Source organism: Erythrolamprus reginae, chromosome 5 (genome assembly GCF_031021105.1).
Source record: "Erythrolamprus reginae isolate rEryReg1 chromosome 5, rEryReg1.hap1, whole genome shotgun sequence".
Lineage (NCBI taxonomy): Eukaryota > Metazoa > Chordata > Lepidosauria > Squamata > Dipsadidae > Erythrolamprus > Erythrolamprus reginae.
Genome location: NC_091954.1, coordinates 81,401,450 through 81,424,881, shown reverse-complemented (window position 1 = coordinate 81,424,881; position 23,432 = coordinate 81,401,450). Strand labels below are relative to the sequence as shown.

At 39.0% G+C, this 23,432-nt stretch overlaps 1 protein-coding gene and 1 pseudogene across 1 annotated transcript in view; one reads left to right on the top strand and one right to left on the bottom strand.

The window, feature by feature from the left end:
* EPHA4 (EPH receptor A4) overlaps nucleotides 1-23,432 on the top strand; it is a 204,694-nt gene that overhangs the window by 131,198 nt on the left and 50,064 nt on the right. The window contains exons 6-7 of the mRNA XM_070753287.1: nucleotides 18,219-18,343; nucleotides 20,825-20,984. Of these exons, the coding sequence (XP_070609388.1) occupies nucleotides 18,219-18,343; nucleotides 20,825-20,984 (285 nt within the window). The remainder of the gene's footprint in view (nucleotides 1-18,218; nucleotides 18,344-20,824; nucleotides 20,985-23,432) is intronic.
* LOC139168022 (protein cornichon homolog 4-like) lies at nucleotides 18,602-19,681 on the bottom strand (annotated as a pseudogene).

The window sequence follows — 23,432 nt, the reverse complement described above, 5'->3', positions numbered from 1 at the left end:
AAACATTAGGTTTAACAAATGAAAAAGTTGACCAAAACCATTCTAAGTTTATTCCTATTTAGTTCAAGAATTATTTTGCCTTCCTATTCATTTGTATTCAATCCTTGGAGGTGGCCTGGAGAAGTCCCTTCAGTTTCCTTGGAAAGTTTTTGCAGAAGTGGTTTGCCATTGTCTCTTTCCTGGGGCAGAGTGAGTGCCTGAAGGCTACACAACCAGAGTTGTACCTAAGATGGGACTAGAATTCCCCAGTCACAGTTTATCCGTATACCTTAACCCAGTGTTTCCCAACCTTGGCAACTTGAAGATATTTGGACTTCAACTCCCAGAATTCCCCAGCCAGCGATGGGAAACTCTGCCTTAACCACTACACCAAACTGGCTCTGTGTTCTAAGATTAAATATATTTGCAAGAAAATAATAATAACAAAACAGAAAGGACTTAATTTATTCAAGAATGAAGATTTCACAGCAACATTCTTTGTTTTTATTTATATCCCACTTCTATCATTTTTATATCAGAATATTTTAAGTTTTTTATGATCTGTCCTTAGATTTGACTGGAATACACTCTGCTTAATTTCAGGAATTATTATATCATTCTTTCAGAAAGAAAGAACATAGATAGGGACAAGATATAAAAGTGTACAGACAGACCATAAACAAAACAGATCTTCTGAATTAGAGGTCATGTTCGCATAAATACATAAATTCCTTCACCTCACATACAAATATGTTAAGATGAAAACTTAGGAATTTCTACTGCATACGGTCTCGGTACTAGAACAAGATTGTTGTCATAGATATTTGCTTTAATCTGTCATTTATGAAAGATAATTTTGTACAATGAAAAGTCTTTGTAACCATTATTTATAGAGACTATATGGATTTGGCATAATTAAATAAGACATTCCCTGTCTCACTCTGGCTGCATTTTGTCTGATTTTAAAGAATCACATATTCTACAAGTTTTCCTGTGTTCAGAAAGATGGGTTCAGAGGCTAGAGTAGTGACCTTTAAAAACACGTTTCATTATTACTGAACTTTCTGTTTTTCTTTTCATTTCTTTCACCATTAGGGCCTTCTGAATGGTTTAATCTAGCTTATGAAGCTGTATTTGCCGTAATTTTCAATTATGAACAATTACAATTGCATTATAAATTTAATGTAATTATGAATTTTGCATTGTTTTTGTTATTGTTGTTGAATTTTACAGTGCTTTAGGCATGTAACAGAAAATATTAGATATTTGAATTCTAGGTCAATGAGCCTTCCATATCCCTCTTCATGGATTGATGATCAGCCTTGAGCAATGTAATGTTTGTAGTAAGCTGATGATTAAACCAGAAGTCTTTATTCAACCATTCTTGGAAAATGAGAAACAGATATTTCCCAGCAAACAGGGAAAAAATATTTCTGGATTATGTCAAGCCTCATGACAAAGAGGTGAGATAACACAAAATTAGGTTTTCAGATTTATCTGTTCCTAAATACCGTATTTTTCGTTGTATAAGATGCACCGGTGTATTGGACGCACCTAGATTTTAAGAGGAGGAGAACAAGGAAAAAAGTAATCTGAACCAAATGGTGTAGTATTAAATAGTAAGAATAGAATAGAATAGAATAGAATTCTTTATTGGCCAAATGTGATTGGACACACAAGGAATTTGTCTTGGTGCAGATGCTTTCAGTGTACATAAGAATCATGTGGTACAACATGTCAAGAATCATGTAGTACAACACTTAATGATTGTCCTGGGGTCAAATAAGCAATGAAGAAACAATCAATATTAATAAAAATCTTAAGATACAAGCAACAGGTTACGGTCATACAGTCCTAAATGGGAGAAAATGGCTGATAGGAATGATGAGGGGAAAAAACTAGTAGTAATAGTAGTGCAGACTTAGTAAAAAGTTGGACAGTGTTGAAGGAATTATTTGTTTAGTAGCGTGATGGCGTTCAGGAAATAAATGTTCTTGTGTCTAGTTGTCTTGGTGTGCAGTGTAATAGTAACCTCTCCAGCCACGAGGGGGTGGCTCCTGGTGTTTTCTGTGGGAATGTCTCCCTTCCTTCTTTTCTTCCTTCCTTCCTCTCTTTCCTTCCCTCTCCCTTTTTGCTCTCATTTCTCTCAGTTTTATTTGTTTTCTCGCTTTCCTCTTCCTCTCCCTTTTTCTTTCTCTTCCCTTCTCTCTCTCATTTGTTTCCTTCTTCTCCCTCTCTCATTCTCTCTCTCTCAATCTTTCCCTCATCTCTCTCTCACTCTCTCCCTTCCATTTCTGTTTTTCTCTTCCCTCTCCCTCTCATTTTCCTTCTCATCCCTTCTATCTTTGATTTGTTTGTTCTTCCTCACCCTCATTCTTTCCCTCTATCAGTTTCTCATTTTTCTCTTTCTAATTTTCTCTCACATTCCCTCCGCCTCTCACTTCCCTCCCCCCTTTCTTTATCTGTGTCTCTCCAGGGACGAGCAAGCAGCCTACCCCAATTCTTCTTAGTTTATCCTTTGGGGATTAGTGGGGTGTGTGACATCCAGCTGGCGGAGGAGCCCACGGGGCAGCTTTGATCATCCAGCGGGATGGGGCTTGGCTGTATCAGCCCCCACCCTAATTTCCCTCCTTTGGGGGGTGCCTTTGGGAGGGCACAGCAGTCAGCGAAGGTGCTCCAATCAGAGGGCACCAGCTGCAGAATTCTCAAGCTGAGGCAGCTTTGCTCGGAGCACCTTTGCCGACTGCTGTGCCCTCCCAAAGGCGCCCCCAAGGGTGGGAGATTGGGGTGGGGGCTGTTGGAGCTGAGCCCCGTCTGCCGGATGATCAGAGCTGCCCTGTGTGCTTCTCCACCAGCTGGATGCCACTTGACCCACTCATCCCTGGGGCCAAGCTGCCGGCCTCCAGCCAATGACTGCTGGGCAGCCTTGGTGACAGCTGCCACCACTGTTGCGGCAGTACCAGCAGGGACCCTGGGAGGAACACCCGGAAAGCCCGCTGCCGGGCAGTTGAGGTGGGGCGCCAGCTTCCAAGAAGTGGGCGGGTGTCCCCTCAATGTATCCAGCTGATAGAGGAGCCAGCGGGGCAGCTTCGATCATCTGGCGGGATGGGGCTGAGCTCCATCAGCCCCCACCCTAATTTCCCGCTTTCAGGGGCACCTTTGGGAGGGTGCAGCGGTCAGCAAAGGTGCTCCGAGCAGAGGGCGGTAGCTGCAGAATTCCCGAGCTGAGACAACTTTGCCCAGAGCACCTTCGCCGACCACTGAGCCCTCCCAAAGGCGCTTTGAGCAGAGGGCAGTAGCTGCAGAATTCCTGAGCTGAGGCAGCTTTGTTTGGAGTGCCTTCGCTGACCGCTGTGCCCTCCCAAATGGGCCCCGAAGGCATGAGATTGGGGTGCGGGCTGATGGAACTGAGCCCCGTCCCGTCAGATGATCAAAGCCACCCCACAGACTCCTCTGCATTGAGGTGACGCCCGCCCACTTCTCTAAAGCTGCTGCCATGTGCCCCACTCATCCCTGGGCTGAGCCTCCGGCCTCCAGCCGATGACTGCCGGGCAGCCTTGGCGATAGCCCCCACGGCTGCTGACTCTCGCCCCACATCCAGTGTATAAGTTGCACCTGTTTTTGACACACGTCTTATACATAAAAAAAATATGCGTCCTATACATCAAAAACATGCATCTTATACATCAAAAACACACGTCTTATACATCAAAAAATATGGTACATTATCAGAAGACTACAATTATTCACACAATGCAGGGCAAGGAGAGAGAACCTGTATTTTCCCAGAGGTAATGGAATTGTATTAACAATTAAGTCTAACTTGGCTCAATGCGAATTGTTCAAAAATCCCTAAGGTGATATTGGGGTAGAAATATCAATCAGTAAACTTGTAGGTGCTTGCTGAACAGCTTTCAGTTTTCTGAGACCATTTCTGCAGCAACCAATTTATAAAATATATTATGGCTTGTATTGTGGGCCATTCTATGACTCATTTTACTTCCTTCAAAAACAGTTTTTATCATAGTTCTGTATACTGGATAATATATGCATATGCAATTTTTGGCTCTTTGTTTTCAACTACACGTGTTTATATCAGGTTTTTTTTTACCATATAAGGATAGCTAAAAATTAGTTTCCCTTCTATGCCATCCAAGCTGTATCAACAGACTGTATTATACTCACAGAGAGTGTCTAATCTTTGTCTCCTAGGTCTTGGCAGCAGATCCATCTGGGAGAAATGCAGTTTAATGGTCTGCAGAGCTAATAAAATTTTAAAAATTCAGCAGTCATTCAATTTAACTGTAAATTGGAGGTGTGAACCTGCTTCAGCCGTTCTCTGTGTTTAATGGAGATAGAATAATATATGACTCCAAATTTGGATAGCCTGAAAGCAACACTGGCTTAAAAGCAAGAGCTGACATGTTCATTGGGCACACAACACTTTCTAAATAGAAGCAGTGAGATTGCTATTGACAGTGGTGTTATATCCTCATCGTCTACAGTGTGTTGTAATCTCTGGCATAAGTCCTATTATTTGTGCCCAGGCAAATGGGGCACAAGACAAGGCAAATTATGTCAGTGTGGCCATGTTGCATTTTTTCGAGATGGTTAAATTCTCAATCTTCTGAATTTTGACAAAACAGCAATTTCATTTCATATTTTGTATTTGATATTTTATGATTGATTTTAAAAATGTGTATAACATTTCTATTTATGTTTTACTCAAATTGTATTTACCAAAGATTTCCATCCCAAGCAATAAAGCAATTATCAATCAGTTCCCACTGATATGTGTCCCCACCACCACCACACACAAACCATTCATTGGCACTCATCCTTAGTATCTTCCTATCGGTTGCATGCACTGATGTATTGGTCAAAAAGAAAAAAGAGAAAACCCACAGTATCAGCATTCTCATTTTAGTGTTATTTGAACTACTCAAGGAGAATAGTGTTATTTGAACTACTCAAGGAGAATAACTGAAGGGGCACCTCTCTATAGTATAGAGAAGGAAGGAGGAAAGGGAAGCAGGGAAGGGTGGTGGTGGAACAGTTTTATCCCTTCTTTATCAATTGTCAGTTTTATCTATTAAAAATAGAAGAAAAACCCATTGTTTCACAATTTCACCAGGAAACTTGTAACATTGCATTGGTTAACCAGTTAAACAGTGACAGGAAGTAGTGGTGAGAAATAGAGAAACCCAGCCTTTCATAATTATACCACGAACGTGTTTTTTTAAAGAATTCACCTGTCAAGGTCCTTCCAAAAGGAATCAAGTAGCCCAGCACCTCAGGATAGCAACCACACCTCATGCAGGATAGCAACCACAAAGGGGATTAGTTTGAGGGAATTTCTGCCTCATACCTCTCAACAGCCAATAAGGACCCTGACAGAGTTGGCCTGCTCTGGGTCCCATCTGCCAAACAATGTTGGCTAGTGGGGCCGTGTGGAAGGGCCTTCTGTGTGGTGGCACCGACCCTTTGGAATCAACTGCCTCCAGAGAGCTGCACTATCCCCACCCAACCGGTCTTTAAGAAATCCATTAAAACCTGGCTTTTCTGACAAGTCTGGGATTAGGAATGACTGAGGGTATGTATGGTTTTTTACATACTTCGTATCATTTGTTTTTATTGTCACATTTTAAAATTGTTTTTAGTTGTTGGGGTTATTGTGAGCCACCCAGAGGGAATTGGGATTGCTGGAATTGGGCGGCATACAAATATAGATAGATAGACTGTTAGTTAGTTAGTTAGTTAGTTAGTTAGTTAGATAGATAGATAGATAGATAGATAGATAGATAGATAGATAGATAGATAGATAGATAGATAGATAGATAGATAGAATTAAATTGGAGTACAGGCATTTCCTACAATGACATGAAGCACAATGGATAAAGAAGATAGCACGTTTGTCATCTCAAGTCAGAGAACACTACTTTTTAGTAAGCAGGAAATATGAAAATATAAAGGTCTGAAGTTAAGTGGAGGAGAACAACTTATTTTCTAGCCTTTGAGAATCCCCTAGAAGCTTGTAATTATGCAGGAACCATCTGGCAATCTGATAAATATAATCACTCAGAAGTATATCTTGGTTCAGTGTCATCACTCCACTGCTTAAATAGCTTTCCCACTTTTTAAAATTCTTTTTATCATGGCGGCACAGTGGTTAATGCAGTATTGTAGGATACTTCTGCTGACTGTTGGCTGATTGCAATTTGGCAGTTCAAATCTTACCATTCTCAAGGTTGACTCAGCCTTCCACATTTCCCAGGTTGGTAAAATAAGGAGTCAGAGTGTTGGGGGCAATATGGTTACTCTGTAAACCACTTAGAGAGGGCTATAAAACACTGTGAGGCAGTATATAAGTCTAAGTGTTATTGTGAAGTATTATTTACGGTACTTTTTGTAATAACATTAACTGTAGTGATTGTCACTGATGTACTGATACCAAACTTGGTACAACAAATATTTCCTCAAATTTTAGGTTCCTATGGCTTTCCTATGGACTGATTCTGAATTGAATAAATTGCTTAGAGCATTTCTTCAAATATTCAGAAGAGAAGGATTTAGGGGTAGTGATTTTTGACAGTGTCAAAATGGGTGAGCAGTGTGGTCGGGCGGTAGGAAAAGCAAGTAGGGTGCTTGGCTGCATAGCTAGAGGTATAACAAAAAGGAAGAGGGAGATTGTGATCCCCTTATATAGAGCGCTGGTGAGACCACATTTGGAATACGAACCCCATGTCTTACGAACAACTTGTGATACGAACCCGGGGTTCAGAAAATTTTTGCCTCTTCTTACGAACTTTTTTCGAGTTACGAACGGGCGTTCGGAGACTGCTGGGAAGCCGCGTGGCTGTTTTAAAAGGTGACAGCCGGGCGGCGGGGCTTCCCAGAAGCTTCCCGAACACCGGTTCGTAACTCGAAAAACGTTCGTAAGAAGAGGCAAAATTTTTCTGAACCCCGGGTTCGGTTTGGGAGGTTGCTGGGAAGCACCCCAGGCTGGCTGTGACCTTTTAAAACAGCCGCGCGGCTTCCCAGCTGTCTCCCGAAGCCGAACGCGGAAGTTCGGCTTTGGCGTTCGGCTTCGGGAGACAGCTGGGAAGTGGCGCGGCTGTTTTAAAAGGTCACAGCCAGCCTGGGGGGCTTCCCAGCACCACCCCAAACCCCGAACCCGGAATTTCGGCAAAAGTTCGGGGTTCGGGGGGGTGCTGGGAAGCCCCCCAGGCCGGCTGTGACCTTTTAAAACAGCCGCGCCACTTCCCAGCTGTCTCCCGAAGCCGAACGCCAAAGCCGAACTTCCGCGTTCGGCTTCGGGAGACAGCTGGGAAGCGGCGCGGCTGTTTTAAAAGGTCACAGCCGGCCTGGGGGGCTTCCCAGCACCCCCCCAAACCCAGAACTTTTGCCGAACTTCCAGGTTTGGGGTTTGGGGGGGTGCTGGGAAGCCCCCCCAGGCCGGCTGTGACCTTTTAAAACAGCCGCGCCGCTTCCCAGCAGTCGCTGAACACCGGTTTTTTGCGGGGGGTTTTTTGGTTGCACGGATTAATTGACTTTACATTGTTTCCTATGGGAAACAATGTTTTGTCTTACAAACCTTTCGACTTACGAACCTCCTCCTTGCACCAATTAAGTTCGTATCATGAGGTATTACTGTACTGTGTTCAGTTCTGGAGACCTCACCTACAAAAAGATATTGACAAAATTGAACAGATCCAAAGACGGGCTACAGGAATGGTGGAAGGTCTTAAACATAAAATATATCAGGAAAGACTTAATGAACTCAATCTGTATAGTCTGGAGGACAGAAGGAAAAGGGGGGACATGATCGAAATATTTAAATATGTTAAAGGGTTAAATAAGGTTCAGGAGGGAAGTGTTTTTAATAGGAAAGTGAACACAAGAACAAGGGAGCACAATCTGAAGTTAGTTGGGGGAAAGATCAGAAGCAACATGAGAAAATATTATTTTACTGAAAGAGTAGTAGATCCTTGGAACAAACTTCCAGCAGACGTGGTTGGTAAATCCACAGTAACTGAATTTAAACATGCCTGGGATAAACATATATCCATTGTAAGATAAAATACAGGAAATAGTATAAGGGCAGACTAGATGGACCATGAGGTCTTTTTCTGCCGTCAGTCTTCTATTGTTTCTATGTTTCTATTTCACAAGGCTAACTCCATCCACCCACGTCATCTGAATTTCTGTCATTCAAGAATTTGGAAATGTTTCTTTATTTTCTTTTATTTCTAAAGCAGCTGTAGTGTTTTGACAGCTTTTTATGCATTCTTATAAAGAGGCTTGTTTTCCTGTTTGTTTAAAACTGGCATTCATACATACAGGAAACATACACACTGCTTCCTATCATGTTTCTGTTGGCAACAATTGTTATCTTTCTAAGAATGTGCCAACTGTCTTTCATAGCAAACAAGCAAGCAGACTAGTCCTCAGACTAAACAGATGTCTCACTTCATTTGCACCACAGGATCCCTGTCTTATCCGTCCTTGCTTCACAGTTTTATAGTAGGGATGTAACATCTGTGGTCCTAATAATTCTAAAATTATGCAGGATCTCTTTTCTGAGGTGGTGAAGATCTTATACATCAACTGCTTGGAAGTGGTTAACTCAAAGAGATTTACATAAAAACAGCATGGCTTGAAATGAGCTTCCTATCTCATTAATTTGGCACATCTTTGGAGCATAAAACACCGTGGATGTACTATCTGTCCACACCTCTTCAAAGCAGCTGCTTTCAGGAGTTGCAGAAAGATGCTCCATTCATCCCAATGTAAGGAGGATAATCCCTAACATACTTTAAAACAGCTTTTTTTTTGGATCAAGCCTGAAGTACTGCACTATCCTAATAACAATGTTTTAGAGTTTAATATAGTTGAACTTTATAGAACCAAAGCTTGATGTGTAATGTTTGAAATTACAGGATTTCTCATTCATTAGATATTCTGTCTTTTATAAGAAAAATAGTACAAATAAATTGGTACCTTAGAACCAAAGTTTGCGAAGACTGTAATTGCAGCAGTACTTGGATACACCGTGTTTAACCTTTTGACCCTGATTGACTTTGTTCTTTGGTATGTACCTTCCTTTTCTTAATTCTGGGAAACAAATTACAGATTTCCAAACCAATAATAAAAACTAAAGCTGCTGCTTATCCTGTGATGAGGTGGTAAAATTATATAAATAGCATATGCTATCCACATCATGCACATTCCTGGGAGATCAGCATCTTACACTAGTTTTCAGTGGATTATAGATTTGGATAAGAAACACAAGCATGTATAATGCCTTCTCAGCCAGAGCTGGTATCCTTCTTTGAGACTCTTCTCAGCTATCACTATTAAGCTAAAATTAACAAAATCAGACATTCTATGTACATATCATAGCGTGTGTAAAGTGACCAGATTATATTTTAGGTAAAGCGGGACACCATTGCAAGGGGGGAGACGGGCGACTTTTTTCTCTCTGTATGTGTGTGTGCAAAAATACCTTTAGGACAACAGTTGCGGGCGGGGGTATGGTTTCTCCTGACCCAGATGATGCAGGGCCGCTTGCTAAGGAAGGTGGCTGCTTCAGCGGTGTCCGCAGGGAGGCCCAGGGCCCCCATCTTGTAGGCATGGATGAGCAGGAGGACCAGGCGAGCGAGGGGCGATTCCCACACACATTCCATGTGGCCCGTACCTTCATTTGAGGAGGCGGGGATGGGGAGGAAGAAAAATCCTCAGCCACTCCACTAAATGGGGAAAGATTCGGCTACATTTATTTATTTACCGCTGAATGTAGGAGAGAGAAGTTGAAAATGTATCTGAGTGAAAGCCGTGAGCGACGGCCACGATGCCTCAAAGCAATCCCAACCAGCCTCCCCTCAGTCTCTTCCAGTCTATTCGCTGCGTTCTGTTTCTATTCCTCCATTTAATTTTTGGCACAGTGTGGCAAAGCTTCTGTTGGCGTCGGGCACTCCCAACCAATCAGAACCCTATGTTATATTCTCCAAAGCTCAGGTGACCAGACATCCCATTTTTTAAAAAATTGGGACTTTTTAAAAACGCTGCGGGATGTGGGACAAATTGCTCAAAACAGTACTGTCCTGTCAAAAGCAGGACTTCTGGTCACCTTAAGCATGTGTAATTTGGCCAGTTATTGCTGTATACTGGATAGGAAATAGGTATGGATGTTCTTATCTAGGATCTGAAATTACGTGTGATGAGACTACAAATACTACTGGAAGTGAAACTATCACTCTAGACCAGAGGTAGGCAAAGTTTGCTCTTCTATGACATGTGGACTTCAACTCCCAGAATTACTGAGCTAGCATGACTGGCTCAAGAATTCTGGGAGTTGAAGTCCACAAGTCATAGAAGAGCCAACTTTGCCAACCTCTGCTCTAGACCATTCTTTCCACTGCATTTCCTATCCATATAGCTATTAGCCTGTACACTGCGATGACAGCCATGATGGGAAACTGAGCCATTGTTTAGAAGCACTTGCTGGAACTTTGCCATTAATCTGAAATATGACACTTCTCATCAGAATATGCCAAGAACAGATCTTCCGTATCCTGTTGTAAGGATAATACCAGCCTCTTAACATATTTGGAAAAGGAATTAATATGTAATTTATGTTTAATGTATGTTTCCTTCAGGGAGTACAAAGCAACATAGATTTGCTCCACGTCATTCTTCTCTCTCATCTCTCTTTCTCCCACCTTTCTTCCTTTGCTCTTGAAATAAGCAATTTTACTAACCCAAACTAATAGGCCTGCATTCCATTGCTAGGAATACAGAGGTAGTCTAGGAAATAGAATCTTCTGTGTCAATACAAAGCTAAGATTTCTCCACTTCCCTAACTCCATTTAAACTGTTCATAATAAAAAATTAATAATTTATCTAAAGTAGCATCTAGGTTCATTTGCTTTCTTATTTTCTTTTTTCATTGTGTGATTCAAATTGCAAATCTGAGGACAGGAGCTATTTTATTTATTCTTGATCTCAAGATAAGCCAATTATTTTTTTTTAAAGAAAAAAATGGTGGAAGGAAAAAATTGAACCATCTAACTCAATTTGATTACTTTCCAGAAAGTTGTTCACATGATCAGTACTCACTTACATCTCTATTTAAATAGATCTGGTTTTGTTAATAACCAGAGAAAAGAAAGAAACACCACCATCTTGGACAGCAGTGTTTTTCAACTAAATTAATATAGCATTTGTATATTTTATATAAAATTAGGGCATATCAAATTTTTCATCTTTCGATTTCCAAACATTAAGGGTGCTCGAAAGTTGTGACATGCATCTAATATGAATGAATTAATCTAATTTTGTTAATCATCCCAGAAAGGAGTATTTATCCTATTATAATGTTTAGACATTTTTAAAACAATCATTAATAAATAAGGTTTTCAGCATCTTTCTCATAGGGTAAATAATACTATTATTATACTTTCAAGCACTTAATTTTGATCCTTGCCAAATTGTTGAAAGCATCAAGTGGGATTGAGCACCTCTTAAAACTGAAGTCATAAGTAGACATTAAGTAAAATTAAATGTTTGAATATAGTGTTATATGCAAAGTAGATGAGAGCCAGTTTAGTGTGGTAGTTAAAGCTAGAAACCACAAAATGTGAATTCTAGTTCTTCCTTAGGCGTGAAACTTTTGGCCTAAGAAGAAGACAGTGGCAAATAATTTCTGAAAAAGTGTTTCCAAGAAAATCTACATGGGCACAAGTCCTTGTAATTACCAGTTTAGTAGTCAGAACTTTTTTGCTTTGTAGTTATATATAAATTTCTGGCTCCATCATCTAATGAATGTGTATGAAAATAAGCATTTTACTGAATGTATCTGACCATAATTGGGCAGCATTAACTAATCAGATATGCTGTAGGACTGCATTAAAATATGCATAAAACACATATCTAGGAATATGTGTTCCTAAAGAGATATCTTGGGCAAAGGTTCCTGTGTATTGTTACTCAACAACATCATTATATATATTTATATATTTAAAAAGGTTTTACTTATCATTTCTAGCAGTCTAAACCCTTTCATTTGGTTAACTTGCTCTTTTTTCTACTATCATAGATTCATTTTTTTTAAGTCAATTGATTTATTTTTATCGACAATGCAACATTTTTATTATTTATGCTTATTTCTGTCATTACTGAATTGATAACACCCACCAATACTGCATGCAGCTTGAATTCACAAGCATCTGTTTCTCTAAATTTATGGTTAGGAAAATTAATTCCCATTGGAATTCTAGTAGGTTTCCTTTTAAGATTTACGCCACAGTCATCTAAAGAACTTAAATTATTTGTTGAATAAAGCAATTGAAAGTTCTTCAGAAGATCAGGGAATGCGTTTACTTAGACTGGAGAAACTTGAAAAAGAATTGTAATTCCCCTATCTTTAGTGGCCATCCTTTTCAGATAGAGGAAAAGAAGCATTAGGGAAATTATCAAGCAGTCTTTTTCAGATCTGTAGACCTCTGATAAAGGTTCATGCAAGGAAGAAAGAGCTGGTTTAGCATTTTATGACTTTTCCATTAGGCATGAAGACCACTCTCATCATGAAAGATTTTCCTAGCTGCGATAGGAACAATCAAACCTTCTTCTATCTTAAAAGCTTTTTGAATTATAATCAGAATGGTAAGAGCTAACATAGAAGATAGATGGTATTCTATGCAATTTTTCAAGCTAGGAAAAGTGTAATTCAAAGAAGTAAAAGGGCATACTGGTTTCTTCCATGTTGACATGGTGTCTTTAGATTAAAAACAAAAAGATTTTTCTGTTTTTCATTCCATTTTATTCTGTTTTATTTTAAAAGTTATATGTGGTTTAACCACCAGAAGAGACTATTCCTCATACTTGATATCAAATCCTTTTGCCAGAGGTTGATAGATTGAATGACATATCTCTCCTGCTCTAAACTGATTTCTGGTATTTTACAGCAGTGTTTCCCAACCTTGGCAACTTGACGATATCTGGACTTCAACTCCCAGAATTCCCCAGCCAGCATTCATTGGCTGGGGAATTCTGGGAGTTGAAGTCCAGATATCTTCAAGTTGCCAAGGTTGGGAAACACTGTTTTACAGTATCAAGATGGCAATCCCCTCAGTCCCTGTTGTTTATTATTAAGTGAGGATTGTAGTCATTAAGCAAGGATGTCATATGACCACAGCTTGCGTCCTGCTAATTTCCAGCAAGCAAAATCAGTGTGGATTTGTAGGAAGTTCAGGTCAGGACAAGTTTTGATTTAGGTTCCTCGCAAGTAGGTTGGCAGGTGAGCAAGGGGTGGACAGTACGGCATGCACTAGTGCAACTGAGCAAGGTGGTACTGTGATACACAGATAAGCACTGCAACCCAGCAGAGACAATCAGCATAACATGGGTGTGGGAAAGTACAAGTGTAGCCAAGTAGGATGTGATACTAAAAGTGTTATTGCAATAGTAATAGTACTTAGACTTATATGCTACTTTACAGTGCTTTATAGCCATATATAAACAGTTACAGAATTAGCATATTTCCCCAATCTGGGTCCTCATTTTACCCACCTCAAAAGAATGGAAGGCTGAGTCAGTCTTCAGCCTGGTGAGATTTGAACTGCAGGCAGCCGACAGTCAGCAGAAGTAGCATGCAGTTGTTCTGTCGGGCTCTCTGGTACACTCCTCCCAAAAATTCACAGGTACAAATTTCGGACACACACACGTTTGAAAATTCAAATGTTCTTTATAATGAAAATTCACTTAAACCAAGCCCTCTTTTGGTATAGCAAAGAGCACTCCAAACAAACTGGTAATTGGTACAAGTCCCTTATCAGTTCTGTGATACTTAGCTTGCAGCTGTGAGGCAATTCACAGGCCTTCTTCTTTCACAAAGTGAAACATGCTTTGCTCTGGTTTCAAAGTGGGGGGGGGAATCAGCACACAAAAGGTCAAAGTCAGTAAAGCAGTCATGAAACACAATGATCAGATAATCCTCCACAATGGCCAAACCCACAGGCTGCTATTTATAGCAGCCTCACTAATTACCACAGCCCCACCCAACCACAGGTGGCCTCATTTTCTTTGATAATAATCTCTCATGTATCGCTCTCCGCATGCATGGCTGTATCATTAACTCTTGTTCTGAATCCAAGGAGGAGCTAGGAAATTTATCTCCTTCTGAGCTGTCTGCCACACTCTCCTCCTCCCTGTCACTCATGTCTTCTTGGTCAGATGAGCCTTCATCATCAGATTCCACCGGGGGCAAAACAGGCCTGCAGCATGTGGATGTCTCCCCCACATCCACAGTCCTTGGGGCAGGAACTGGGCCAGAGCTAACCACAACAGCAGTACTGCACTCTAACCACTATGCCACCACGGCTCATAGCACCATCAGTGCCTGACATATTACAGCACTTCTTTTTATTTTTATTTTTACTAATATAGAAATAATTAGGAAAAGAAGACTAAGTGGAAATGTTTCAGTTGCACATAATAGATATACGTCTAAAGCGACTTATAGTAATGGATGGTAGCTAGAGGTTTGTTCCAAGTGCTCCTAAAAAAAGAAGGACTAAAATACTTGAAAGTGAGACAAAAATTAAAGAATGAAATGATACTGTTTATTTTTTTTGTCTGGGAGGAAGTTTCAAGTTTAAATAAACAGAGGGAGTTTTGTGGTCAGTGATTGATTATGAATAGCACAATACTTTTACTGCAGAAATGAACCTTTAGATAAATCTTCAGCCAAAATTACATTGGCTGCAGTCGAAATATACCTGAATGGTACCAGGAGAAAACTCCTTCAGCCCAAATATTTTGGGATATCACTTCACAGTCTTCACATTAAACATCTGTGACTATATAGAAATGAGGGAAAGAAAATTGAAATTCACTCAGAGATTACTGGGACCAGTCCTTGTATATTTTTACATGAAAGAGTAATACAACTGGTCTTCAAGAGGTACCGATTAACTGGAAAATCTGATTTTATGGCTGGATTGTCACTAATCTCTTCTTGTTTGAAGAGGATGGTAGATTTACTTCATTGAGTGTTGACACTTGCAAATAAATGAAAAAAAAACACTGCAAAAAAGTTTGTCCTTGTATCAGGGTCACAACTGGGTTATCAAATTAGTGTAATTCTATTTGTTGGTACTGGTTACTTCATGTAAATAACTTGATCTAATCCATTTTAACGGATCCTACCACTCTGTCACTCAGTATATTTTCATGCACATAAGTTTCAGGGTAAAGAACAAACAGACAGATTGGCAGATGTGCTGAAGGATGCAGAAGCAAAGCTCCAGAATAATTTTTAACAGAGATGCCAAACTGTCAAAATGTAGATCAGAAAACAGCCTTCCTGACAGAGAGTGCCTGCTGCTTAGTTTTTCTCCATCAGGTCTGTCTGATATGTCAAGTAATTCTGAAGTTTACATGTCCAATTTTTATTGGTATTCCTTGTGACATATATTTATAAGGTTATTTAAAGTGTTCCTTGAGGTTTACAAATTATATAGAAAAACATAAAATAAGAGACAAATTTAATTATATTTGCGTCCTTTTTTTCTTTTTTCTTTCTTTCTTTCTTTCTTTCCCTTTTTTATGGGGTATTTATATTATAATTTCTATTGAAAGGTTTTAATAAATGTTCTGATGATTGTTGATTGCTGGTTTTGTTTTGTTTGTTTCAAAAATAAGCACCTGCATATTTCTAGGTGTTTTTTTAGGGACAAAGGAAGGAATATATTCAATTTGGAAAGCTGTCTAATCTCTGGGTATACAGCACAGCTTTTGCTGATAAGATTAAAAAAAATATATCTGTTCTTCCCTGGAGACCACCACCATTTGTATCAAAGCTGTGTCAGTTGTGGCAGGACTTGATAACAGCTGGCTAGAGACATGACCACACAGTAACAGAAAAATAAGGACCGGACAGCTTGAATCATAAATCTTCTGACAGCCCATTCGTCCAGTAGGACTGTGGATCTGTTTCTGTCATAGTTAAGGGAAACAGCATTGTCCCCTGGCCTTTTAAACATCTGAAGTTCAGGCACCAATGATACCATAAAGGAGACCTTCAGAAGCTTCTATTGATACATTTCTTTCTTATTTACTCCATTGTTTGTTTTATCTTAGCATTCCGTATTGCATTTGAATATATACAGTAATTCAAAAGAAAGCTTAGAATTTAATCAATTTTATAATACTGGTTAAATTGTTAAGAAATCTATTGTCTTTTGGAAAAGGGATTGAAAATGAGACAAAAATGTCAAAGTGAAATAAATTGTCTCGGACACTTCCACATGGTCCCTGTTTCTAGTGCCAAGCCATGTTGACACATTTTAAAACTGCAATTGCCCTTAGCATTGCTATTCGTGAAGTATTAATAACATTGTATGACAAAATTCAGTGATGCAGCTGAGCAAAAGGCAAGGACAAGAAATGACTAGCATCTTACTCCTTTACTCATGTCCAGGTTTGGCATTTTTGTTGGTTTGTTGGAAACCTGCGAAACTACCAATTCATCATAGTTTGTCTGACGTTGTCTGACAAATGAAAGACATCTTAAGATGAAGTACAACAACTTTGTTTCTTACAAGGGAAATGGGAACTAAGAACTGGAAAGCAGAGTCCTTGCCAGTGGAAAACAGGTCCACTATTTTAATTCGGGAAAGCCAACTTTAAATATAAATATATTGAGTATGTTTCCTGCTAAGCCACAGCTGAATTGGAAGTAAACTCTTATGCTCAGAAGAGCTGACAGCTTATGGTATTAGGGTGGGGAAAGAAGGAAATAATAGAAGTTACAGGCGAACGGCTTTTAGTACTGGGTTGGCCATTATAATTGGTGTTTCTATTTATTACACTAGACTAAAACCAGAAAAACCATGAGGTCTTTTTCTGCCGTCAGACTTCAATGTTTCTATGTTTCTAAAAATAAAATGTATATGTATAATAATAATAATAATAATAATAATAATAATAATAATAATAATAATTTATTAGATTTGTATGCCGCCCCTCTCCGAAGACTCGGGGCGGCTCACAACAAGCGATAAAACAATATTGTACAGGCACAAATCTAATATTAAGAAAAAACTAAAAAACCCTATCAATTAAAAACCAAACAGCACATAATGTGGAAACTTTTTGATTAATAAGGGACAGGTTCCCTGTATCTCTTTTCAAAAACAATTTCAAATTTATATACTTGAACTACTTCTATATTGTCTCCATGATCTCTATCCCAAGTGCCACATAAGATATATAATCAATACAGTATAACCAATACAAACAGCAAGTAAAATAGCTGGTTTTGCTACATCAGATACAGTTTTATTGTTGCTTAAAAATTCATTTTAAGAGAAAACTGACTTCCTAACCTTTTGCTAGGAGGCAAGGGTTCTATAACATCATTTTCTTGAACATTCTTGATTATTTCTCTTGTCTGGCAATGACAGGGAAGGACCCCAGCAAAAATGTAATTAATATGAGGGAAGGGAAACATTTAGGCCGTATAAAATCGTTGTGAATAAAAGCCACAATGCCATCATTTGAAGATTACATCAGATGTATTATGATTAAAATACATAATTTTCACCATTTGTATGATGATATCATAATTCATGACATGTTACTTATCCATTTGCTCTTTCATGGGACTGTTTTTCTTGGCATTGATTTTTCCTGTTATTTCTAAGCAGAAAATAGAGTGAAAACGACATCATTGAGAGAAAAGATGATTTGAAATAATGCCTGTAGATGAAATAAACTCCATTTCACCAACCTATTATTTTATGTGTGTGTTTGATATCATTTAATCCTTCCTCACAGCATAAATGTTTTTGCTAGTTTCAGTTTCTGATGTAATCAACAGATATAATTAATCAATTAAATTGTACTGCTGATGTCACTCAACAATGTTTCATTATTTTCCCCTTGCCAGAATAGTTTGGAATACTTGTATTAAAAGAGAGTTGGCATAAGGCCATAAAATCAGCATAGCAAAAAAGGAGGAGCCATCAAAGCCCATGGGTTTAAAATATAATTTAGTGTAGAAATAATCTGCCAATCATTCCAATATGCCTAAAGCTAGAACTGTTCTAAGTTGTATTATTTGATATGTGCAAGATATATGTGTGTGCTAAAAAAAAACCAAAATTCAAATATTTTTCAGTACTTGGACTTCTTCTGACAACATTGCCTGACATTTCCCAATCTCTCTTTATTGGCAGCTCCTTCTCAAATTGCTTTGATCCAAGCTAAAGAAATAACAAGACATAGTGTGGCATTAGCTTGGCTGGAACCTGACCGGCCAAATGGAGTCATCTTGGAATATGAAGTCAAATACTACGAAAAGGTATTATTATTCATTGTGGATAAATCCCATTTTACCGTATGTTTGAACACTGAGCCAAATAAGCACATCGTTGTCTTTTTAAAAATATCTTATATGTTAAAAATACAGCAAAAATATGTTTTGTTCAAATAGAAAAAAATATACTGCATGACATCACTGGTCTGGATTTTCTTGAGAATTGTTCGTAGCTTCATTGGAGTATTTCAATGGGGTAACATCAATTTGGCAACTATAATACTTAATTTGGCCACTTCATTTTCAATCATGTATTAAAGACAAGATCATACTGTAAAGATACATGAAGAAACAAACGATTTTAACTGCCCTCAGTTGTGGATTTTTGTAGGGTAAAATATCCCCATGTTTCCACTGATAACCATGATATACACCTGTATATGTTTGTTTGTTTGTTTGTTTGTTTGTTTATTTATTTACTTACTTACTTACTTACTTACTTACTTACTTACTTACTTACTTACTTACTTATTTATTTATTTGATTTTTATGCCGCCCCTCTCCGTAGACTCGGGGCGGCTAACAACAGTAAAAAGACAATATGAACAAATCTAATATTAAACGTAATGTAAAAAAACTCAATTTAAGAAACCAATCATACATACAGACATACCATGCATACATTTTATAAGCCTAGGGGGAAGGGAATATCTCAGTTCCCCCCATGCCTGACGACAGAGGTGGGTTTTAAGGAGCTTACGAAAGGCAAGCAGGGTGGGGGCAACTCTGATATCTGGGGGGAGTTGGTTCCAGAGGGTCGGGGCCGCCACAGAGAAGGCTCTTCCCCTGGGTCCCGCCAAACGACATTGTTTAGTCGACAGGACCCGGAGAAGGCCAACTCTGTAGGACCTAACTGGTTGCTGGGATTCGTGCGGAAGAAGACGGTCCTGGATATATTCTGGTCCGATGCCATGAAGGGCTTTATAGGTCATAACAAACACTTTGAATTGTGACCGGAAACCGATCGGCAACCAGTGCAGACTGTGGAGTGTTGGTGTGACATGGGCATATTTAGGAAGGCAGCTGCATTCTGCACGATCTGAAGTTTCCAAACACTTTTCAAAGGTAGCCCCATGTAGAGAGCGTTCCACGCTGCCACAGGAAAATTGAGGAGGAAGCTGAACCAGTGCAGTGAAATAAGCATTAATTCAATGACAATGGTATGGCCAATCAATTCAGGGATCACCTATTTTTTAGTTTCGAAGAGCAAGATCTGGCGTAAATGTAGTCACATTACATTTATAATGTAATTATAAAGTAAACAGAAAGGAAAACCAGGGCACAGCAATCAATGAGTGAAAATATGAACACCATCAAATCCATCGTGCTGCAGAAGCAGTTGCCCCTGTCAGCCACCATATAGTGCCCACCTCTCTAAACTATTTGCAGCGCTTCCTTCTCTTCAAAGCCCACATCACATAAAAGGGCTTTATTAAGAAAAAAATGGTTTTATAATCATACTCATTTTGACTGTTTCTATATCTAAGAAATTGAACTGAATAACAACTTACACATATTTTTTTCCCTACTGGGTGATAATGGTGGCATTTTTTCTTTTGCTAGGAACTGTCTGATTCTAATAAGGCTATTAGTAATGAGAATTGATAGAACAGAGAAGCAGTACAACATTAGCCTTACAACAGAGAGAAATGTGTAATAATGAAGTATATAACATAGTAATAATAATGAACTCTGTATGAGCTGATAGCTTTTGCCCAGAATTATAGTGGGGGTTTAATAAATTTTAATAGGAAGCAGGGAAAAGAAAATTACATTCTTCACCTCTTCTAAATTGTGCAGAATTGTTATTTCTATAATATAATTTGTTGTTCCTTCATTTCAGAACTATAAAAAGATCTATTTCCTCTCAAGATTGTCTGCAAAATGAACAATTATTTTTTCCTTTGGTTTCTCTTTATATTTCTTGTAATATAATCCCTTTATTTCCTTTCCTAATTGTATCAAAAATGACTTTTAGATTTTTCCCTGGACAAGATTGCAGCTTTTTTTTTCCTGAGGTATTTGCCAGGCAGAAAAGCAGAATAAAGTTGGAGAAGATTGGCAGCCATCCCTTCAGCTATTTTAGGTCTTATAGTTCTATACTGCAAAGGAAAAGTCTACTAGAAATAAAACATTGTTAGTTCATCAAGAGGAGGATGACAACTTCTTTGTTATTTTACCAAAAATTTCTTTCTTGCCTTTCTTTTCTCAGCAGAGCTTAAATTATAGATATCCTTTTTTTTTTTTGCTTTTTCAGGCAAGAAAAATCCTGTGACAAAATATAAAAGTCCATAACACTCATGTCATTAAATCCCATAATAGAAACACTAAAAGAAAAATCACATTCATTATCTAAATGTGTCATTATCTACATTTTCTAATAAGTAAAATACAAAGATCCAAGACCTTCAGGGGACCTCCTTACTCACTTTCCTCCTCCTTTTTATTTTTCTGTCTCTTTGCTAGGACCAAAACGAGCGTAGCTATCGCATTGTGAAAACAGCAACCAGAAATACCGATATCAAGGGCTTGAATCCTTTGACTTCATATGTCTTTCATGTGCGAGCAAGGACAGCAGCTGGATATGGAGACTTCAGTGGACCGTTTGAATTCACAACCAACACAGGTAATAACAATAGATCTCTCACTGGGGTAATGGAGGCATTTTCCCTTGTCACTATTTCAAAAGCATATTGTAGGTACTTGAGTTGAATATGAATGATTTGTAAGGTGGTGGTTTGGAATTCATTACCAAGCTTTGACTAAGAAAACAAAAGGATGCTGTGTTCATGTGTTTTTGTTGTTTTTATTGCTTTTACCAAGAGTCCAATTGGAAGCGTGATCTTTTGTGTTCACCTGAAGTGCAAGGATGTTGTTTCCTTTGCTCTGTCCACATTATACTCAACAAACCTTTTCCAGTGATGAAAAAAAAGAGAGAGAGAGAAAGAAACATGTTACTAACATTATCAGAGATGAAAATAGGGATCTTCAATTTTAACATCCTCATACATGTTTATGAAAAAAGAAATAGGTCCTTGGATTATATTGAGTCATTTGTGTTTGGAAATTTTCAGTATTTCAGACTTCGAAACATAAGTATAAACTTCAGTTCATAGATTTAGAATGCCATAAGCAAAAGAGAAAAAATAAAATAACAGCATAATCCCTCTGCTTACATTTATTGTTATCTTTATGTTACAGGAAAACTGTTTTTATTTATTTGTTTGTTTGTTTATATTTATTTATTTATTTCATTTCTATGCCACCCTTCTCATGAGACTCAAGGCGGCTTACAACAAAAATAATATACACATATTAGAAATCTAAATAAACTTACAGTCTAAAACTCCCCATAGTTAAAATTAAACAGATTCATACATTATACAGCCTACCTTCATTTATTGGACGGGAAAATATATTAAAATTTCAGTAGCACCAAGCCTTATGGCAGAGGTGGGTCTTTAAAACTTTACAGAATGCATTTCCCTCCCCCCCCCCCCCCGGGAATGGACGGACAGATGAGATTGTCCTTGGGAATCAAAACTCACAGCCACTCCATTGAGTCTGAGCCTTTTAACACCCACAGCCTCCAGACACCAGCACATTACTTCCACTGCTTCACTGAGTGGACATGGGGTGGAGATATATAACTGAGTATCATCAGCATATTGATGGTAACTCAACCCATGATCTCACCCAGTGGTTTCATCTAGATATTTAACAGCAGGGGGGAAAGGACTGGCTCCTGAAAAACCCCACAAAGGGGGGTCTGCCAACACCAAATGCAAATAACCTGAGAGGTAGGATGTAAACCACCATAAGACAGTGCCTCCCACTCCCAACCTCTCCAGCCAGCACAGAAGGATACCAGGGTCGATGGTATCTGTTCTGTCTGGGTGCCCCCAGACTTCAACACCAACTGGAAAAAGCATCCAGACACGCTGGTAAAAGCAAAAGCACTTTATAGTTTGAAAAATAAACACAGAGAAAAACCTGTTCTTCCCAACAGGCAGGCTATGAGACTTCACAGCAGAGTCCTGATGGCCAGACAATACAGCAGACTTCTTGCTGGCACACCCACCACTGTAGAGAATAAGACCCACACCTTTTTCCCCCAAGGTTTCAGTATTCAAAGTCACAAACCAGAATTCCAAGACGCCAAAGATCACAGCCAGGTCCCAGGACTTCCAAAGATAATACTCCACAAGCCAGGAAGGGTGGGTCTGCCTTTTCAGCCTTTCCAGAGAGCACCACACCCAAACCCAGCTGTTGCCTCTTTAGTGCTGAAAGTACCTGGCTAATTGTCCCCTTCGTTGTGTTGCTCTTCTCTGCCGGAGATCGATTATTGCTTGTGCATTTTCATCTAAGGAATCCAGGCTGCTTGCTGGGGAGAGCTCCCTCTCGGGGGACTCTGGCTGTCCTCCCTCTCCCTCAGCCTGAGATTCCTCCTCCCCGTCTGCCTGAACCTCCTGTTCCTCATCCTCCCCCTCTGAGCAGGAAGCCGGCAGAGGATCAGCCGTTCCCTGAGGGGCCTCAGACGGAATCACAACAGTATCCAAAGCCGCTGAAAGATCAAGAAGCCTCAGGATAGAAGATTGACCCCTGTCCCGGACCCGCCAGAGATCACCAGTCAGTGCGACAGAAACAAACAGTTTCCATGCTGTAGCCGGGTCTGAAACTGGACTATTGAGGGCCCAGATAATCATTATCTGTACCCTCAATAGTTAAATATTCTCATTAATATTTTAAGGAGAAAACATATATTATTTTTGCTATTCAATTTATTGACTATTGGTAGATTTGCAAAGTATACTAAAAGTATACTAAAAGTTAGGCCCCATAGACTATTTTAAATTATATTAATGTAAGAATTGGAGTTTTTTTCTAAATAGTTCCGTGCTTGCTTAACACAGAATCTTTGAACATTCCTGACTTTTGGTATACTGTGCATATGTACAACACCCTAAAACACTAATAATTGTCAGTCCAGTTAATTTGCATATATTTTAATTTAATTGTCAGTCCAGTTAATTTGCATACATTTTTGATAGATGTCAATTTGTGCTTGACTTCA